The sequence below is a fragment of the Miniopterus schreibersii genome (assembly GCF_964146895.1).
Source record: "Miniopterus schreibersii genome assembly, chromosome: 10".
In the NCBI taxonomy this organism is placed as follows: Eukaryota; Metazoa; Chordata; class Mammalia; order Chiroptera; family Miniopteridae; genus Miniopterus; species Miniopterus schreibersii.
This window is the reverse complement of record NC_138110.1, coordinates 55,499,660-55,518,808: the sequence shown is the minus strand read 5'-3', so window position 1 is coordinate 55,518,808 and position 19,149 is coordinate 55,499,660. Positions and strand designations below refer to the sequence as shown.

General features: G+C 39.8%; 1 protein-coding gene across 1 annotated transcript in view; it reads left to right on the top strand.

The window, feature by feature from the left end:
* TOP1 (DNA topoisomerase I) overlaps nucleotides 1-19,149 on the top strand; it is an 81,219-nt gene that overhangs the window by 41,751 nt on the left and 20,319 nt on the right. The window contains exons 5-11 of the mRNA XM_081149750.1: nucleotides 563-618; nucleotides 3,239-3,334; nucleotides 4,356-4,431; nucleotides 7,680-7,792; nucleotides 14,176-14,291; nucleotides 17,774-17,895; nucleotides 18,798-18,920. Coding sequence (XP_081005876.1) covers nucleotides 563-618; nucleotides 3,239-3,334; nucleotides 4,356-4,431; nucleotides 7,680-7,792; nucleotides 14,176-14,291; nucleotides 17,774-17,895; nucleotides 18,798-18,920 — 702 coding nt within the window. The remainder of the gene's footprint in view (nucleotides 1-562; nucleotides 619-3,238; nucleotides 3,335-4,355; nucleotides 4,432-7,679; nucleotides 7,793-14,175; nucleotides 14,292-17,773; nucleotides 17,896-18,797; nucleotides 18,921-19,149) is intronic.

Sequence of the window (19,149 nt, the reverse complement as noted above, 5' to 3'; positions counted from 1 at the left end):
TTTCCTTTCTGGAGGTGGCCACTACACCAACTATTTTATTGTCTTTTTCCAAAAATACTGTGTGTGTATATGTGTGTGTACGTGTGTGTGTGTGTGTGTGTGTGTGTGTGTGTGTGTACAAAGAATTTTGAAATACCTAGAGTGTCTGACAAGTCTAGAAAATGGGAAGTTGAAGAAGGGGAATGTGAATATACCTTCCCAAATCAGAGAAGGCAGGAAATAGTCTGTTTGTTTATTTCCTCTCTGTACTGCCAAGGGCAAATCCTTGAGAGGTGGAATATATTTACTGAGGGAGGGGGGACCTGCCACAATTTAAAGGTAAAAAGCTGCCATTTTGCAGGGAAACTTTTCTCAGTGAATTGGGAAGTTCATCCTGAAGAATTGTAAAAATTGAGTCTTAGAAAAATATGAAGTCCTTCAGTTCACCTGCTTAGCAAGAAGAGTCAGTCTGCTATCAGGGTGCTCCCAAGGGTTGAGGCCACATGTTCTCAAATAAGAGAGAGGCTTCTTCAAATGTAGCTCTTTCAAGGAACTAATCAGTTACTGATGTTTGGCCTTTCAGGTTAGAGCCTCCGGAGATGCAAAAGTAAAGAAGGAGAAGGAGAATGGCTTCTCTAGGTAAGGGCCCCCGGCTTCTCTGTGGCTGCCAGCGGGCCGCTGCCCACATGTGCTGCTGCCCAAGCGTGCCTGTGCCTGACACTGACCGGCCCTCCAGGTCTCGGGGAGTGGCAGTGAGAGGCCTTGGTTGAAGCTCACTGGAGCATTTCTAGAGTGCCTTTTAGTGAGACTGGCCAGCCCATTTTCCAGAAGTTATTTTGAGTGAAGGTTAATAGGAAGAAATTTCTTTAAGTTGAGATATCATTTATATACCATAAAATTCACCCTTTTAAAGTATACAGTTTATTGGGTTTTAGTATATTCACTAGGCTGTGCGTCCTCCCCGCTACCGTGCTGATTTCAGAACACTTTCATTACCCCAAAAGGAAACTCCATACCCAGTCAGTAGGAATTATTACTGATAATAATCCGAGGCTCACATATTGATGCCTTCTTGACCTACACTTTAGGGATGGGTGTAAATTTGAGTAGAAATACAGGGATGGCAAAAGTAGGTGTACAGTTGTGAGTACTCAAAACACAGAGTTAGTAAAGCTATTGTAATAATCATGACCTGCACCTCTTTTTCCATAGGAACAACTATAAACCTCCTTTTGCCCCACCCTACACATATCTCTTTTGTAGAACGAAAGGAAAATATGCACAGTCTAGAGGTCACTTTTCCTTTGCTATTTTTGCTGTTATGATTTTGTTTTCCTCATCAGCCTCAACATTTTAAAATAAGCCTGAGGATTCCCTCTAGTTTCAAAAAACTGTGTTTGCCTGACTGGTGTGGCTCAGTGGTTGAGCATCAAAAACTACAAGTTTATGGTCATATATTCTCACTCATCTCCACAAAATGACAGAATGGATTTATTAGGAATTGTAGGCAGTGTTTGCATTGCATTATTGTCTAGGACAAACTGTTTTGAGAGTTTTGCTTCCTTGAAACTTTGAACTTTCAGTTTCGTTTGAGAACATTTTTGAAAACTGCCATGTCCTCCAAGTTCCTTAGACTAGGAGAAGCAGGAGCCCTCTTCAGGCATGTTTTGTAACTGTTTTGGGAATGCTGAATAATAAAATTCACTATAAGCTAGCCTAGACGTTCTGATTTCCTAGATAAAGTGACGGAGCACAGGGAGGCTATTTTCTGCCAAGAAACCGACTGCCTGGGTTTTTATTGAACTAATAGATCCTCAGAAACTAATGGACTCTTGGACTTGGCACAGTCTGGGCTCAGTTTCAGCCTTTCTGGGTCAGGAGGTTAGGAACACCCTTGGTCGGTGGCCTCTCCACCTCCCTGGGCTGCTTGTTGGCGTGCACGGTGTCTGCTGGGAATCCACATGTTCATTGGGTGTAACCTCGTTTTCTGAGAAATGGTTTTAGAGCTTCTTCAGGCCTGGTAACCCTTCCCACATGTTTTTAACTTCACCTGCGCTGAGACTAGGATCTAGCATTTATTGGTTGGGTAAATGGCAGTGTTTCTTTCTGGTGCAAAGCTTGTGGAGACTCTGGACTGTTGGGTCTATGTCAGTCACTTCTGTGGTGGGGGAAACAGCTTTAGAGGCTGGCATTTGGGGAGTGTGCAGAAATAAGGAAGGAAAGCTAATTTCTGTAAACATTCAAATTCTGTTGCAAGCAAGGGGATCCAGTATGCTTGAGGGGGTGGGGTGGGGTGGGGGTGTCATTTTCTACTCTTAAAACTCTGTGAATATCTTGACTTTCCTTTGCAGCAGAGTCTCTAAGCTTATCCCTTGGGTCTCTTAGAGATGGGAAACTTTGCGTCCAGAGACCATTCCCTGCACTGGTTAGTTAGCTCTGTGAGTGCTTCAGGCTGTAAGCAGTGAAGTGCGGATGCAATGAGCTAAGCCAGGGAACATCCCAGGGCTGTGGTGATTGCTAGTCCCATGGCCGTTTCTCCTCTTCCTTCCTCTTTTTGGTTCAAGATAGTTTAACAGAATTATCTTTTTATATTCAGAGGACAAATTCTTAGTAAAGATAAGGCAAGACACTCTTCTGTGTATCAAGTAAATAAACCTAAGGAGGACATTGAACGTTGACTAAATATGGCTTAGAATGAATTGAATTCAACCTGGGCCTCTCATTTAGCACATGCCCTTCTTTTCTTGTAATGTCAACTTGGTTGTTTCCCCATGTAACTAAGGTTATTTTCCTAGACCTTTTAAGATACCAAGTTTGGGAAATAAATTTTTATTCCTTTCCTTGTAAAAACTGTATTTTAGCTTTTGGAGCACTAGAATAATCAGTTCGAATCATTCCTCAGATCAGATACATAGTCTACCCTTCATGTGAAATGAGGAAACAATTCAGTTTCGTTTTGTTCCTGTTGTGGTTTGGGTCATGCCTGTAAAGGCAGCTAAGGTATAGTGGAGAAGACTGACTTAGAGGGAGTCCTGATCCCAAAGCTGGATATGCCTGCTCTTCTGTAAAGTGAGGACAGTACTTTCCTTCACAGGGTTCAGCTGATGATGAAGTGAGAAAAAGTGCTCATGGAAAACCTTTATAAAGTGTATGTGGTTGTCCTATTAGCTGCTTCTCAGTGAGAGAATTTATCCCTACTTTGGATTACTTGATATCGATGTTCCAGTGCTCATTAACTAACAGTTCTTTTCCTCTTTAGTCCGCCAAGAATTAAAGATGAGCCTGAAGATGATGGCTATTTTGCTTCTCCTAAAGAGGATTTGAAGCCACTGAAGAGACCTCGAGATGAGGATGAGTGAGTACCTCTCATTACTTTGATTTTTGAGAGCCAGAGGAGCTGTTTAAAGGATAGTGTGATGTGTGTCTCTGCAGTACACAGAAAAACCACATTAACGGACTTTTATTCATTTGGAATTTGTGATTAATGGACTGGGTGACTGATTTCTGTTTGAATTATGAGAAGTAGGGTTTGCTGAGCAAATAAGTGGTGTACCTGAGGCTTAAATGGAGAATATATATTTCCATTTTTCTTATTAAAAAGGTAATGCATATTATAGGAATTTCAAATAAAGCAGAATTCATGAAGAATATTTAAATTACTTAAGTTACTCTAAGTTTACCATCACTTACCAAAGATAAGTTTTCACTATTAAAGCAATTTCTCTTGGGATCTGTGCCTGTTAATACAGTCTAAGTGAAGTTTCAGTGGATAGAAGAAGTACTAAAATTGCTCTTAATTAAAACATTTAAGGCTTATAGGTACCTCTTTCTTAGATTCAATCATTGAAGTTAAATTCTATTCATTATTTTCACTCTTGTATAGCTGATTATGTTCCAGGAATGTACAAAGGATTTATGGTAGAAAGTGGTGGTGGGGGAGGGAGGAGGGAAACACTTAGTGAACTCATTTATGTTCATTCAGAATTCATACAGAATTTCTTTCCTCCCCTTTCAAGCCAGTCATTACTTTGTGGCAACCATTGTTGCACTGTAGGTTCCTAGATTTCCATCTTCTAGTGGTGTCATTTATGTATATGTCCCTCCATTCCACTTCCCCCCCAGGCCTGCGTGTAGTATAAAGTTGTTTGTTTTGTTCCATCTAGGGCTATAAGGATTGGGCCTTGGTCTGGCCTTCTTTCTCTCCCATTCTTGACTAGGATGCTGAGCCTAGAATAATAGCAAACAGGCCTACCTTGGAAGTCTCCAAGAGGAGTTAGGAGGTTCTAATCCTATTAGAGTTAGGAGATCCTAATCCTGTTGGTGAGAACTACTGAGTGACAGTTGTGTTAATTGCATATTCATGTTCCCCTTTCTAGTGCTGATTATAAACCTAAGAAAATTAAAACAGAAGATACCAAGAAAGAGAAGAAACGAAAACTAGAGGAAGAAGAGGTTAGTAAAGAGACATAGGCCCTCTGGGGCTTGAGTTTGGAATAGGGAGTTTCCCATAAAACAACTTTTGAAGGCAAATGGGTTTTAGGGATTTAATTGGTCTGCTGTGGAGGAAAAACTCTTACACATGTATAGTGGCTGTGGCACTGATAGTGTGAAGATCTCTCCCAGCCTTCCTGGGTGTCTGCCCATAGCTATGCTGCCAACTGACCCTCTTAGAGAAGCTCTGCCGTCAGCATACATACAGAGGGAGGTGTAAAAAAGAAATCATATTTGCCTACAGTCTAGAAGAGCTTCCCTAAGAACGTTTTCTAGTGCTCTGCCATATCTAACAAGGCTTGCTCACCCCTCACTTTGGGTAACCATGCCTATGTAATGTCCCTTAGTAGGTGCCACTTGGACATAGGGTGAAGTCCAGGCTCTTGACCACAGCTCTGTCCAGTGTGGCCTCTGCATCTTGTGCCTCTCTTCATCTTGTGCCTCTTCCCTAATTTGCTTTGTTCTAGCCGCACTGACCACCTGTGTTTCTTTTCCACACTGTTCTTTTGTGCTTTAGTGCTTTCTGTAGCACCTACTATTTCCTGTGTCAGGAACACACATGCTCTTCTTCTCCCGGCTTATAAAACTTCCTTAAAAATCTCAGTTAAAACCAATACTTTTCTAAGGGTTCTATTTGATGTTTGTGGTAGATTGAACATATAATGTTATGGTTCCTTCTTTTGACCTTTTCTATTTCTTATACTAAAGATTTGTTAGCAAGTAGTTCAAGTAAAACATGCCAGAAATTCACAGGGGTCTTAATCCTGCACTCTCCTATGAGAAGAAGGAGTTGAGTGAGTTTTAACTCTCATGCTGCATTTGAGGGTAGCTGCTGTCTTGGGCAGAGGGGATTCAACAAGTATAAAGACAATAGCTTGAAGTATTGCCAGTAAAGATAGTGATAGTGAGGGGCAGTGAATCTTCAGAGTGTAATCTATCATAGCAATAAGAGTAAAAGTAATAATTAAAGTTAAATGTAACAGGTGCTTATTGTATGCCAGGCACTGCTCTTATTTTATATGTATGTCATTTCATTTAATCCTTAGAACAACCCTTAGAGACAAATATTGTTACTATTAGCTCCATTTTACAGATGCAGAAACTGAAGTATAGAGAGGTCGAATCATTTGCCTAAGTTGACACAGCTTCTAGTGGTAAAGCTGGGGTTTGATCCCATGCAGTATTGTATAGCTGATTATGTTCCAGGAATGTACAAGGGATTTCAGAGCCAGCACAATAGCTACCATGTCATCCTGCCTCCTGGGAGACTTTTTTCCCACATAAAGAGAGGAGAAGTGCCTTTAACGAAATCATATTAAGAATATTAACAAGTAGGTGAGCCATAGAGAGATGATTGGGTCCTGAATTTAGGGAATTGTAGTTTTTCTGACAATTACTCTGTTCTTGGCAGAAGTTCAAGTTTATGAGAGCCAACTCAAGGAATTGAGAGTGGGGTGTTGAGTAGTGATTATGGTAGTCAGTCACTTCACTTTGGTGTAGATCATCAGACTAGTCAATAAAGAGATGTAAAGCTTAGCTCTCCATGCTTTCCATATTGCCTTAACGCTTATGTTGCATTTAGGCACAATAGTACTCTTCTTAGAGCTTGGAAGAGGTTAGTCATAACTGTTAGGCCATTTGGAAAAAAGAAAAATTGACACACACACCCCCTTTAGTTGTTGTTTAGCAACCCCTTTCTCTCTACAGGGGGAGGGAGGGGAAAAAATTTCAGGCTGAAAGACTGAATTAATACAGTCTTATCGTGGCAAGGACCCCAGATGGCAGGATTGGTCATGAAACCTCACTTGCTGGCTATGGTGTGTTTTCATTTCTGGGAATTGTTCTGAAGTCTCTCAGTGACTGATTATCCCATTTTAAGGCTTGAAAACATACAGTAGCCAGTATTTTACTGATGATGGGGCCATCTGCATTCCTGTTCAGAAGAACTATTCAGAGAATGTCTTAACTGAAAAACATTTCCCTTTCCTGTGGTGTGTGTCAGCCTAAATAGTAAACATTCTCTGAATTATGTGATCCTCTAGTACTTTCTCCTCACAAACATACACACACATATATTCCTATTATTAAATATGTATGGTGTTGTAGTCTTTCCTCTTTCTTTTACCCCAAAGGTCATTTGCTTAAAGATCCCGAGTTTGTCTTGAATGCCATCCTATCACGTAGTCCTAGAATGTTATCTATTCCAGTCATTTCCATGTGTCACATTCTTTTATTTTTCTGGTCAGCTTGGGCTTTCATCATGGTCAATATCAGCGATGTGACGTTGGGGAAGTAACAAAACATCTGTTTCAGAGTTTCCTTGATTATAACTGGAAGAGGTCAAACCAAACTGTCTATAGAGCTCTTTCAAGTTCTGCCATTCTGTAATTGCTTTTAAGATAGCTCAAAACCACCTTTCAGAGCTGTGTAAAACTTGTTGACTTAAATGATCTTGAATAGTTAGAACAAAGGAAAATATTCTTTAAAAGAGTTTGAATTCTCTTGAGTGGTAGCTCCACCTGTTGAACAGCACATATTTGCCTGGATGTGTATATGTTTTGAGATTTATCTCCTGTATTGGTGAATTGCACTTGTTTATGTTTGATCTTTTTCTGTGCCACTGTGACAGCTCAGCTAGGGTCAGAGCCATAAAGAAATACCACCTTAAGAATCAGTAATAACTTTAGGACCTTCCAAACCCTTGCTTACTGTTTTGTGACTGTGTTTGCAGACAGCAGTAATAGAAAGTTCCTCACTAGGCTCAGGAATTTTCTTTCCAATTGTATATTAAGCATCTAATAAAAAGCCTCATATCCTCATTATTTGGTGGTGTTAGAAGAGGTATAAAGATGAGTAGATTTAAACATAAGTGAGGATAATACAATGGGGTTTCTCTGTACAGCAGCAGTGCTTTCCCAGTCTCACCTGAGGTTAAAAAATTACACATTCCCAGGCTCTTCCTCTGCAGAATGTATGTTTTAACTACTTTCTTGAGTAATTATTTGTCAGGGAATTTTGGGAACTACTGCTCTAGAGAAAAGTACTAGTAAATTTTTATTCATCTGTCAAATAGGAGGAATTGGACCTAAGAATGTCTCTAGTTGTCATGTTCTGTGATTCCAGTTTTTCTTCCTAATGGCTCCCCCAAACTACTTCTAGAAATGCAACTAGTCCTTATTTAAGTGCTTTCTCACAATGTTTCTTTGTAGGACGGTAAATTGAAAAAACCCAAGAATAAAGATAAAGATAAGGATAAAAAAGTTCCTGAGCCAGATAGCAAGAAAAAGAAGCCGAAGAAAGAAGAGGAGCAGAAGTGGAAATGGTAACATCTCAGCACGGGCTTAAAATGTCAGCTCTTTGATTCCACAACCTAATTGAGCAATAGTGTTGAATTATTAAAATTAATACCCTGATATTTGAGGGAGGAGGGAAGTATGTAAAAGAATCTCTCTAGAATAACATTCTGAAAGAAGTTTCCCAGGTCCTAGTGAAAGCATTAACTAGCTCTTAACCTGTTGGATCTCAAAACTAGGTCCCAGCCTATGGAACAGAATGAACTGTAGAAGTAGAGCTATGAATATATGGGAATTTAGCATATGAAGAACACTGCATTTTGAATAATAGGAATTATTTTAAATAAGATGGATGATTCCATAAATAATGCCTGGGAAACTGCCTGTTTTAAAAAAATAATCTCCCAAAACCTGGGTGAATATTTTTATAATTGTAGAATACTGAAGTCCCTTTGAAGCATGACATAACAGAGCCATAAGGAAAAGATTTATAAATTTGATACGTCGAAGTTAAATCTTCTGCCCTGGCCAGGTGGCTCAGTTGGTACACTGAAAGGCTGCAGGTATAATTCCCGGTCAGGGCATATGTAGGTTGCGGGTCCAATCCCCGGCCCCAGTCCGGGAGCGTGTCTGAGGCAACCAATCAGTGTTTCTCTCTCAAAACGCTGTTTTCCCCTCTCCCTCTCCCTCCCTCCCTCCCTCCCTCTCCCTCCCTCTCCCTCCCTCCCTCTCCCTCTCCCTCTCCCTCTCCCTCTCCCTCTCCCTCTCCCTCTCCCTCTCCCTCTCCCTCTCCCTCTCCCTCTCCCTCCCCCTCCCCCTCCCCCTCCCCCTCCCCCTCCCCCTCCCCCTCCCCCTCCCCCTCCCCCTCCCCCTCCCCCTCCCCCTCCCCCTCCCCCTCCCCCTCTCTCTTTCTCCCTCTCCCTCTCCCTCTCCCTCTCTCTTTCTCCCTCTCCCTCTCTCTTTCTCTCTCCCTTTTCCTATCTCTAAAAATTAATGAACATGTCCTCAGGTGAGGATTTAAGGAAAAAAAAAAGTTTAATCTTCTATATGACAGACAAACTCATTCCATTTTGAAAAAGTCTTAAGGAAAAATACTTGTAATACACAGGGCTGAGATTCCTAATATGAAAAAGGGTCTTTTAAAACAAATATGAATGGAGTGATATGACAGAAAAGTGAAGAACAGACAACCCACTGAAAATAAATGATTAGTAAACACCTTAAAATACGGTCACCCTTACAAGTAACAAAGGCACAAAGAAAAATAATAAATGATACATCTTTTTATTTAATGTCTCTCAGACTGGGAAAGATTAGTAAGTATTAAAATGTGTAGGCTTGTATGAGAAAACGGACATTTTCCTTCACTGTCGGATGAAGAACCAGGCAGTCTTATGAAGGACAATTTAGCAATTACAGAGGTTACTTTTGAAAAGGATATTTAGGTGGGAAATTTTGTTTTCTAGTTAATAAGTTTTGATGTTTAGAATTTTGAAATAAACACTTTTTTAATACTGATTTACTTAAAACTTTGTATTATTTAACTGCTACACCAGTAATAGATGATTTGTATCTATGTTGAAAAATTCAAGTGATCCAGAGGGATAGGAGTTAGGAAAAAAATGACAGTTCTCTTTCCCTCTCTCCCATTCCCGCTTTTCCTTTCCAGCTTTGGGGCAACCACTATTCGTAGTTTGGTGGGTAGAGTTCCAGACCCATTTGTATGCATTTACTCTATGGATTTTATGGTTTAGAAAAATAATCTTCCCAGGATCTGAGGAAAGGGGAAGGAGGTGGTCAAGAGGAGCAGAGCTGCAGTGGCAGAAATGGTCAGCACAGCCGTGAAACTGGCATTGTGTGTGTGAACACACATGGGGTTAAAAGGAAAGTGTAGGAAAAAATCAGGGAATCCTGGGCCTTTGCAGAGGTCAGAGTCAGAAAACAAAAGGTGTATTTTTGCTCTTTTCACTTTCTTTCACTTTTTTCTTTGGAACTAATTGAAGTTTTTCAATGATAGAATATTGAAAGGTTTTTATGGCCTTTAATAAAGTGAAATTTTTTTTTGTTTGTTTAGATAAAGTGAAGTGATTGTGTAAATCAGGGGTTATTACTGGGTGTCATGAGAAGGGCTAGAAACTCATCAGTCTGTTGTCTTGCCAGGTTCTGTGGTGGGAGCTTGTGTCTGTTGAATGAATAAGTTCCTTGTCATCACTATCTCCTTGCTGTCTTTCCCTTTCCTTGGCTCTTTTGGGCCCTGATGTATTCTTTTCCCAGCCCAGCCTTGTGTGTGTACCCTGGAAGGGTCTAATAGTCTAATTTTGCTTTCGTGGTTGAAATTCTTACTGGTGTTGCCACACATTAATTCTGAGAGACTGGACTTTGTGGGTTTTGTTTGTTTTTTGTTTAAGTGTGGGACTGGTTAGTCTTTAACTGAAGATGGTTGGTTTGAGAATAAGCAGTCTTTGCTATAGCCTCCTTGCATGCTTTTCTCAAGCCTGATTAAGTCTTGTGCATTCTTTAGCACAGTGCTTTGTGGTACAGTGTGAGTTTTAGAAGTAGAGAACAGGAATAATTGGCCTCTTACCTGAGAGCTCTCTTTCTCTTTCCTTCTGTCACTATTGGCTGCATGTTACACTCTGAAGTTAGTGGCCCAGTCCTCTGACTGTGCAGCCAGGGATCTTTAATGGCAGATACTCTCGTTTGTACTGTCCTCTTGCTACTGCACTGAAAGAATTACACACTTTACCAACTTGACTAGTGTGCAGATCTTTTGCTTCCCCGCAGAGTCTACAGACTTGTTCATCTTGCCAGAAACAAACTTTGATCCCTATTTCCCTGTCTTTGGTAATTGTGGGGATGGGGAAATGGTCGAGACCCCTCTGGATCTCTTCACCGTATCGCGGCTTTCCCTTAGGAATAGTTACAAGGGGCGGCAGTGTGCTCAGGCTTAGTCCCGTGGAAAGCTGTTTAACCTAGACCCCATTTTAACTGGTGCTGTTGTAGCCGTGTAGGATTTCAGTTCGCCTTCCAGTAAGCGCACTTTTGTGTAAGGGCTGCACCTGTTGAGACCCAGGTCCCATGTTTGTTCTACACAGAAGATGCTTCCCCAAAAGACCTGGAGACCGTGGAGTTTGTTGCGGGTGTTAGGTGTGACTTTAAATGGAGTTTTAAGTCTTTTTTAGCAAAGAGACTCAAAGGATTATAATGTGTTGAAAGACCAGGACTCTGAATACAACCAGTAGTAGTGATAAGAAATTTATGGAATATGGATCGATAGTCTCCTCAAACCAGAGAAACTGCCATTGATTCCATAGATTAGCTTCCAGAAAGCTGTAGCTTGTGACCTTTATTTCTGAAATTGTAAAAATTAATGTGCATTTTACAGTGTACTATGAGGTGTTTAACTGCAAGGGAATTTGATTTCCGAGAGCGTGTGGATGTTTACTTTCCTGTCTTACACACATTTCTAGCACTTTTCCACTTTGTTTATTCAAGCACACTTTATTGTCAAATTTATACCTAACTTGTGTTAGTAAGTCAAGTCTGCTATAGAGATGTCAATCTCGATATCTACGTTTTTCTTCATTCTGTTGGCGAAACATTGATGGGGGTGTAAAAGGGCATCAGTACTGTCAGAGACATTTGTATAGAGAGAGTTGCTGATCCAGTGATAGCAGCCTGTGGGAAGATATGTTCTTTCTGTTTAAACTGATTTGGAGAGTAATAGACTTGGCATTTTGGATGGGTTCCTGCATCTAGACCTTTTTATGCCAACGTCTCGTTGAGAGATCCTGCTAGTTTCACATCTGTGGAGTGGTAGGTTAGTCATAGAGGATCTTTAATGTTCCTTCTAGGTCTAAGATTTTATTACATCTTCACCTTGAGGTCTGTTTTTTAAAATTATCTTTAATTGTAGTAGAATAGCATAAAATTTGTCATCTTGACCATTTTTAAGTTTCAGTTAAGTGGTGGTATTAAGTACATTCCCATTGTTGTATAAACCATCGCCACCACCATCCATCTCCAGAACTCTCTTCATCTTATAAAACTGAAACTCTTAATAACTCTCTCTCATCTGACCCTTTTCCCCTAGCTGTTGGTAACCACCATTCTACTTTCTCTATGAGTTTGGTTACTTTAGGTACCTCATGTAGTGGAACCATACAGTATCTGTCCTTCTGTGACAAGCTTATTTCACTTAGCATAATGTCTTCAAAGTTCATCCATGTTGTACATGTGTCAGAATTTCCTCCCTTTATAAGGCTCAATAATATTCAATTTTATATAAAGACCACGCTTTGTTCATCCATTCACCTACTAATGGATACTTGGCTTGTTTCTACCTTTTGGCAGTTGTGAATAGTGCTGCTATGAGTATTCATGTACAAGTATTTGCTTGAATACCTGCTTTCAGTTATTTTGGGTATATTCCTAGGAGTGAAATTGCTGGATCATATGGTAATTCTGTGTTTAACTTTTGAGGACCTGCTATACTATTTTCCACAGCAGCTGTACCCGTTCACGTTCCCACCAACAGGGCACAAGAGTTTCAATTTTTCCACATCCTCATCAACACTTACTATTTCTAGTTTGTTTCTGTTTTTACTAGCCATCCTAATGTCTGTGAGTGCTATCTCATGGCTCTGAATTGTATTTTCTTAATTATAGGTGATGTTGAACATTTTTTCAGGTGCTCATTGACCATTTGTGCATCTTTGGAGAAATATCTATTCCGTCCTTTGCCTGTTTCTTAATTGAGTTGTTTATCTTGTTGTTGAGTTTGTAGTTCTTTATATATTTTGGATATTAACCCCTTATCCATCCCATGCATTGCTTTTGCCTCTGTTGGTTGTGTTCTTTGATGCACTATTTTAAATTTTGTAGTCCAGTTTATCTAATTTTTCTCTTGTTGCCTGTATTTTTGGTGTCATACCTAGGAAATCATCACTAAATCCAATGTTGTGAGGCTTTTGCCTTATGTTTTCTTATAAGCACTTTATAATTTTAGCTCTTACATTTGTGTCTTTGATACATTTTGAGTTTATTTTTGTATGCAATATGAGCCCAACTTTGTTCTTTTGCGTGTGAATATCCAATTTTCCCAAAATCATTTGTTGAAAAAACAGTACTTTCTCCATTGAATGGTTTTGGAACCCTTGTCAGAAATCATTTGACTATATGTTGACTTTGGTTATGTAGTATACTATTATTACAGCACAGTTTTGTTACATGTAATTTTTATTTGATGTTTCTGATCTTTGTTTAAAATATTGGAGTTGGAAGATAGGAAGTAATAATGTGAATAATTGGCCTTTGAAATGATTCTGTAGAACTCTAGAACTTTTTATTTTAAGGTAGAAATAGTGAAGATTAAAATTTGTTACGTTTTAAAATATTCTCTCTGTAAGATAACTGATTGACTCTTAAAATAACAAAGTGGTGGTGGTGAGGTCTATTTAATTCTAGAGAAAAAAGACTTTGGAGACATATAACCAATTGCAGTGCATGGTCCTTAATTAGATCTGAATTTATAAAATATATTTTGGATTTAATTGGGAAGTTTATAATATGGTCTGGATAGTAGAATGCTACTAGGGAATTATTAATTTTGGTACATGTGATAATTGTTTTATAGCCAAATGAGAGACCATCCTTATTTTTAGAGAGATGTTTGCTGAAATATTCAGGGGTGAGGTGGTATATCTGCAATTTACTTTGAAATGGTTCAGCAAAAAAAATAGGAAATTTAGCATAATATTAACAATTGTTGTATGTAGGTGATGGTATATGGTGTTCTATACATGATTCTTTGTTTTTCCATGTTTGCTCATTTTTAAAATAAAAAGGTTTTTAAAAGCCATTTCCACTGAGGCTTATATTCACTTATCATTGTCTGCTAGATAGCTTTGGATAGCCCAGAAGTACCTTAAACTCAATATAACCCAACTGAACTATTACTTCCCAGTCTTCTGTTCCATTATGTACTTTCTCATAGGGTTGTTTCCCCTATACCTTCAACTGGCATCTCCACCCACAGGAGTCCTTTTCCTATGTGTCAACAGTGTAAATGTCATGTATTCCATTGTGGTTTACTGTCATACCATAGTGATAAAACTGGTTCATTTCCATATCCCCACTTGTTGCTGAGCTCCTGGAGTGATGACTCTTGTATTCAATATCTTTGAACTGAACTGTTGAAATGTATTTTCCTCCATTTCATCTTATTTGTTGTGTTGGCTTTTTCAAAGTGAAAAACACTGGTTATTTTGATCCAGGCCTTGAATGTGGGGCTCTGAGTTATTGTAAAGCGCACCAGTCGATTGAGCAGATAATAATTTTGGCATTTAATAGGTGATATTCTCTATAATAGGTAAAGTGATCACTAAATGAGGTTGTACCTTGTCTTCTAAAGGTGGGAAGAAGAGCGTTATCCTGAGGGCATCAAGTGGAAATTCCTAGAACATAAAGGTCCTGTATTTGCTCCACCATATGAGCCTCTTCCAGAGAGTGTCAAGTTTTACTATGATGGTGAGTTCCAAGGTTATCCAATTCTTGGCCAAGAAAAGACTGATTCTATTTAGGAATAGAAAGTGAGGAAGGATCTGTGCTGTATAATACTTTTGTTTATTTCATTTTGTTTTATTGTCATATTGTTTGGGGGAAGGGTCGTCAGGTATTTATTTAACTCTCAAAGGCCCATTTGGTGCTGAGAAGGTACCATGAGAAAGAGGCTGTTAATGCCTTATCTACATGGTCTCAAAACAGTTCCTCCACATAGCTCACAGCACTGGGCCCGCAGTCTAAGTGCTTTTATCTGAACTTTATTTCTAAGGAGCTACTCTTTCCAAAAGTTATTAGAAAAGTCTTACTTGGATGATAGTGTTTTATTTTAGCAATATAATGCAAACTTGACAAGCCGGGCATCACTAGAAATAGTATTAATGTTTGGTTGAGGATTAGTCTGCCATCAACATCTAGGAGTAGGGCTGGTGGGTGTCTGTCACTCACTGTACATAGCAGAACACTACGCCTTTGCTACATGTGCAGTCTAGTCTGATGTGCTGCTTTGAAGAAATGCCCTGCCTAGATATTGTAGAACCTTTAGAATTGTCTGTTAACTCTCATAGGTATTTTTGTCCTTGGATTGAAGAATTTGAGAGCAGTCTTTGACGCTCCTCCTTTTGGCAGCATAGCAGTCAGTATACAGATAGTAATGCTCAACTGATATCCCTCGTTCCAAGATTTCTATCCAGAAGTAGCTAGAGCATGATTTCTCAAACCCTTATGCTCTTAACCCCAGGTGGATCTGGGCCCCTTTAATAGGTGTGGAGTTGGGTGCTTCTGAACCAACTGGTCTGCTGACCAAACTTTGAGAAAGGCTCAGCAGGAGAACTCAAAGTATCAGTGGTGAGCACTAAGAGTTCTGATGCATCTCTGTCTACCAGCAATACCTCGGGGCCATGGGTGCTTACAGGTCAAGATAATAGTTTATACTCAGAGGCTGGGTCTTGCAAGTAAGTGTTTCTTCATCATGCCTGTTCAGATACTGTGACCCAGCAGTGGCCAGTATTGACTAATCCTCGATCGCGTGGTGTTTGCAGTCTAGTGGTACCTCATAGGCTCAGTGACAAACACATCAAATAAACATTCTGACCTGTGTTCACCAGAGAGCACAGGACAAAGTTCTGTCAGCCCTCACAATGGGTCATTCCTGGAGACTCTTAAATATGACTCAAAGCCAAAACTCCAAAGAAAAGAAAGAGCCTAAGACCTTGAAGAAGATAGTCATAAAAGTACAATTATTCTGTAGCCCTTCTGGGTTTACCAAGAGCTTTAGAAAGGTCAACTGGTAAAGCCTCACTTTGAGGTTCAAAGTTATTAGGGGACACTAGATTCCCTAGTCTTTGCGTTTCTCTTCTCAGGATGGAAAGCCAAGGCCTGAACAGTCATCACTGGTCTCCATGCTCTCTCCCCTGATTCTTGCCCAGTCCTTGGTCATAGGAGCTCCAGTTCCAGGGCTATAGTATTTTCTTAGTTGGTCTTTTCTCTGGAATTCTTCTCTTTGATTATGTAAGCTCCCAGTTTGCAATAAGCCAGGAAGTCGCATTTGTCTTGCTGGTCCAAATTGATTCTGCAGTCCTGCCTACTCTCTAGGGAAGAGAATTCTCAGATTCTTTTAGAACTTGCCAGGGAGGTAGGGCATGGGCTGGCCGAAGCGGTGAATTTCCTCTAAGAACGGCCAGTTTTCAACTCTGACTCAGCACTTTCTTCTTCCTGGAGCTCAGCCTCTTCCACAAAGTGCTCATTGCCAGGAGCCTTCGAGTCATCCTCCATCACATGCTGCTGGGAGCTGTCATTTCGTCTTTTGACAGCCCATCTAAAACAGGAGGTGTCAGAATTGCTTCCTCTATTGAGACAGAATTTAGTAAAATTGCCCAGAGTCTCCATTTAAAAGAAAATACTGTTGTTTATTTAGTTTATACTAAACAGACCTGAGAGAACAGTTTATATTCTTTCTTGCCATTTATTTTATTCTTAGAGACTTAATGTTTTCCTTTATATTGGAAGCATGTTACAGCTTTAGTGACAACTGTGGGTCAGACCTGAATGGGGGGTTCTGAAGAAGTGCAGAAAACCCTGTGTCCTCCCCACTATCTCTTCCAGAGTCTGGAGCTTGGAGGTTGGGGGGAAGCAGCGCCACCTGTCGGCCTCTTAAGTTACGGATTCTAAGCAGGTTGTTTTGTCTACCATGGCAGTTTCAATTTTGTGCAGCGATTCCCTGCATTCCTACAATCAGGGACCATAACCTGCCAGTCAACATGAGATGAGATGTCATCTGAGTTTTGAAATGACTAGATTCTGGTTAAGTTTTAGTTTTCTATAACATGTGAAAATCCTTGGTGAATTATTAGTACCTATATAATAGTAAGGTAGTGGTATAGTATTTAACCCAATTTTAAGTATAGCCAAATTATTACGCCATGGATGGTATTGTAAAGTCGGATTTTCAAGAAAAAAAAGGAAATGGGCCCTAAAGTACTGTTAAAAAGTACTCTATTTGAAAAGTAGATTAAACTCCCAAGTACTTTTATTAACTACTTGAGGTACATAAAACCCCAAGGCCCCATTCAGATTTACTCTACGCCGTGTAACATCAGGATTCCTTGAAGTGCTTTTACTAAATGTGGGCACTGTGCCGAGGACCCAGTCATCCCTTGTGTTCTCGCTGAGTCCTGATGCCCTGAATGAGGCAACCTCATAATGCCTGTGTTCCAGGGCAGAGCATCTCAAACTCTGGTGGGCACACAGGCCACTTGGGTCTTGTTAAAGTGCACTTACCGATCCAGTAAGTCTGGGGTGGGGCCTGAGATTCTGCAAACAAACTTCCGCTTGATGCCAATGCTGTTGGTCTGTGAGCTACACTTTGAGTAGCAAGGGTGTAGAGGAGGGTCTTACTTAGACTTTTCATAAAGGATATCTGGGCTTACCTGCTATGGATATATTTTTTTATTCATATTCCACCCACCTAACTTTAAAGAAGAAAGATGCCTATTTCCTTTCCCCACAATTCCTTTCTTCTACTCCCTGCCCTATCCTTTCCTCCCCTTCTTGAACAGAAACTGCTTAGTTTAGCAGTGGCAAGAGTCCCTCTGAGGATTTGATTTTTAAAAACCACTGAGGAGGTGTAAAGGACCCTGCTTACTGAAAGGAAAAGGAAGAGTGACTGGGCCTCCCCCAGGTCATCCCTGTTCTGAGCAGGCACCTGGGAACAATTTACTGATATAGTCTCCAGAGAATGACCCAGGTAAATATCTGCTAAAGAGAAGGAACATTTATACAAGTAGATATAAGTCAGAATATTGTCGTCGTTGTTGTTTCCACGTGTCACCAGACCTCTAGATACCTTGGGAAGGTAAACAGTTATTACAGCAGATTTCTCCAGAGCTCAGTGTTTATACTCAGAACATGAATATTATACCTTATTTTTTTGGAACCACTTTTTTTTCTAGGTAAAGTCATGAAGCTGAGCCCTAAAGCAGAAGAAGTAGCTACGTTCTTTGCAAAAATGCTCGACCATGAATATACTACTAAGGAAATATTTAGGAAAAATTTCTTTAAAGACTGGAGAAAGGTATTGTAGCTCATGTAGTAATATCCTACCAAAATCACCTTGCAAAAATAGTGATTAACTACTAAATAATAAACTAATTTTACAGCAAATCCCTGGATATAAAATTTGAGTTTATGAATTATATTATGTTAAAGTTATTTTTTTCTGCTTATTTACTGTATTATATAGGGTTTCTATCTAACAAGAATGCTTACATTTCTTTCCTCCCCGCTGTCATATAACTCCCTCAAGGTGGGAATTTATTATATTAGGCCGACTAGAAACCTCAGCTCTAGTTGAGCAAGGGAGAGTTTGTCTCGGAGAGCTGCCCTCTGTTTGCTGTTGCAGAGAGATGTTAGTGTGATGTCCTAGTCCCTCTTGATTCTTGCTTATTTGCTTTAGGTACTTTCTGCTCTTAAACCACGTATCCTATATCTGCCTAGGTGATTTTAAACAATCTTGTTATTCTCAGTTTGGATAATATAGACATAGGTCAAGTTGAAGTTTGCCTTCTGAATAGCTCTGGAAATAAGGTTTAATAAATGAATAGAGCAGGGGTAATGTTTCTAAGAGAGACTGGGCATGGGAATATTTCATTACTGAAACAAATGACATACTCGTGTTTCGCCAACTGTGGTATTCATATGCCTAGGGGATTGTGGCGATGTGCCAAGGAATCTAAGATACTACATAAGTTACCTTTTTCAATGATAACTCATTTTAAACATTTTAATATCAGATACATATTTTATAATAAAAGGAAGTAATAAAGTTGTATATTTTTTCAAAGCTCACTAATTTAGATTTACTACCTATCCAGACACCTTTGACTGAAGAAATGGTGCTTTGCTATAATTGTAGGGAAGCCTGAGGGCTTATTAGTGTATTTACCTTCTTCTATCTCCCCCTTTTCTTTTGACTAGGAAATGACTAATGAAGAGAAGAATATTATCACCAACCTAAGCAAATGTGATTTTACCCAGATGAGCCAGTATTTCAAAGCCCAGTCAGAAGCTCGGAAACAGATGAGCAAGGAAGAGAAACTGGTACTATTTCTTAAACCTCCCGAGGAGTTCGGAATAGTGATTGGTTCATCCAGTTTTCTTCTTGGTTCTTACAGGACAGCTTTGACTTGTAATCTCACACAGCTCTGTACTAAAGATTTAGAATTCTCAGTCTAGTGGAGTAAATTTTCTTCAGGGTTTTGTGTAGACTGAAATTGTGAATATGCACTTTGTTCAATGGCTCAATATAAGAACCCTAGTACTGCTGACC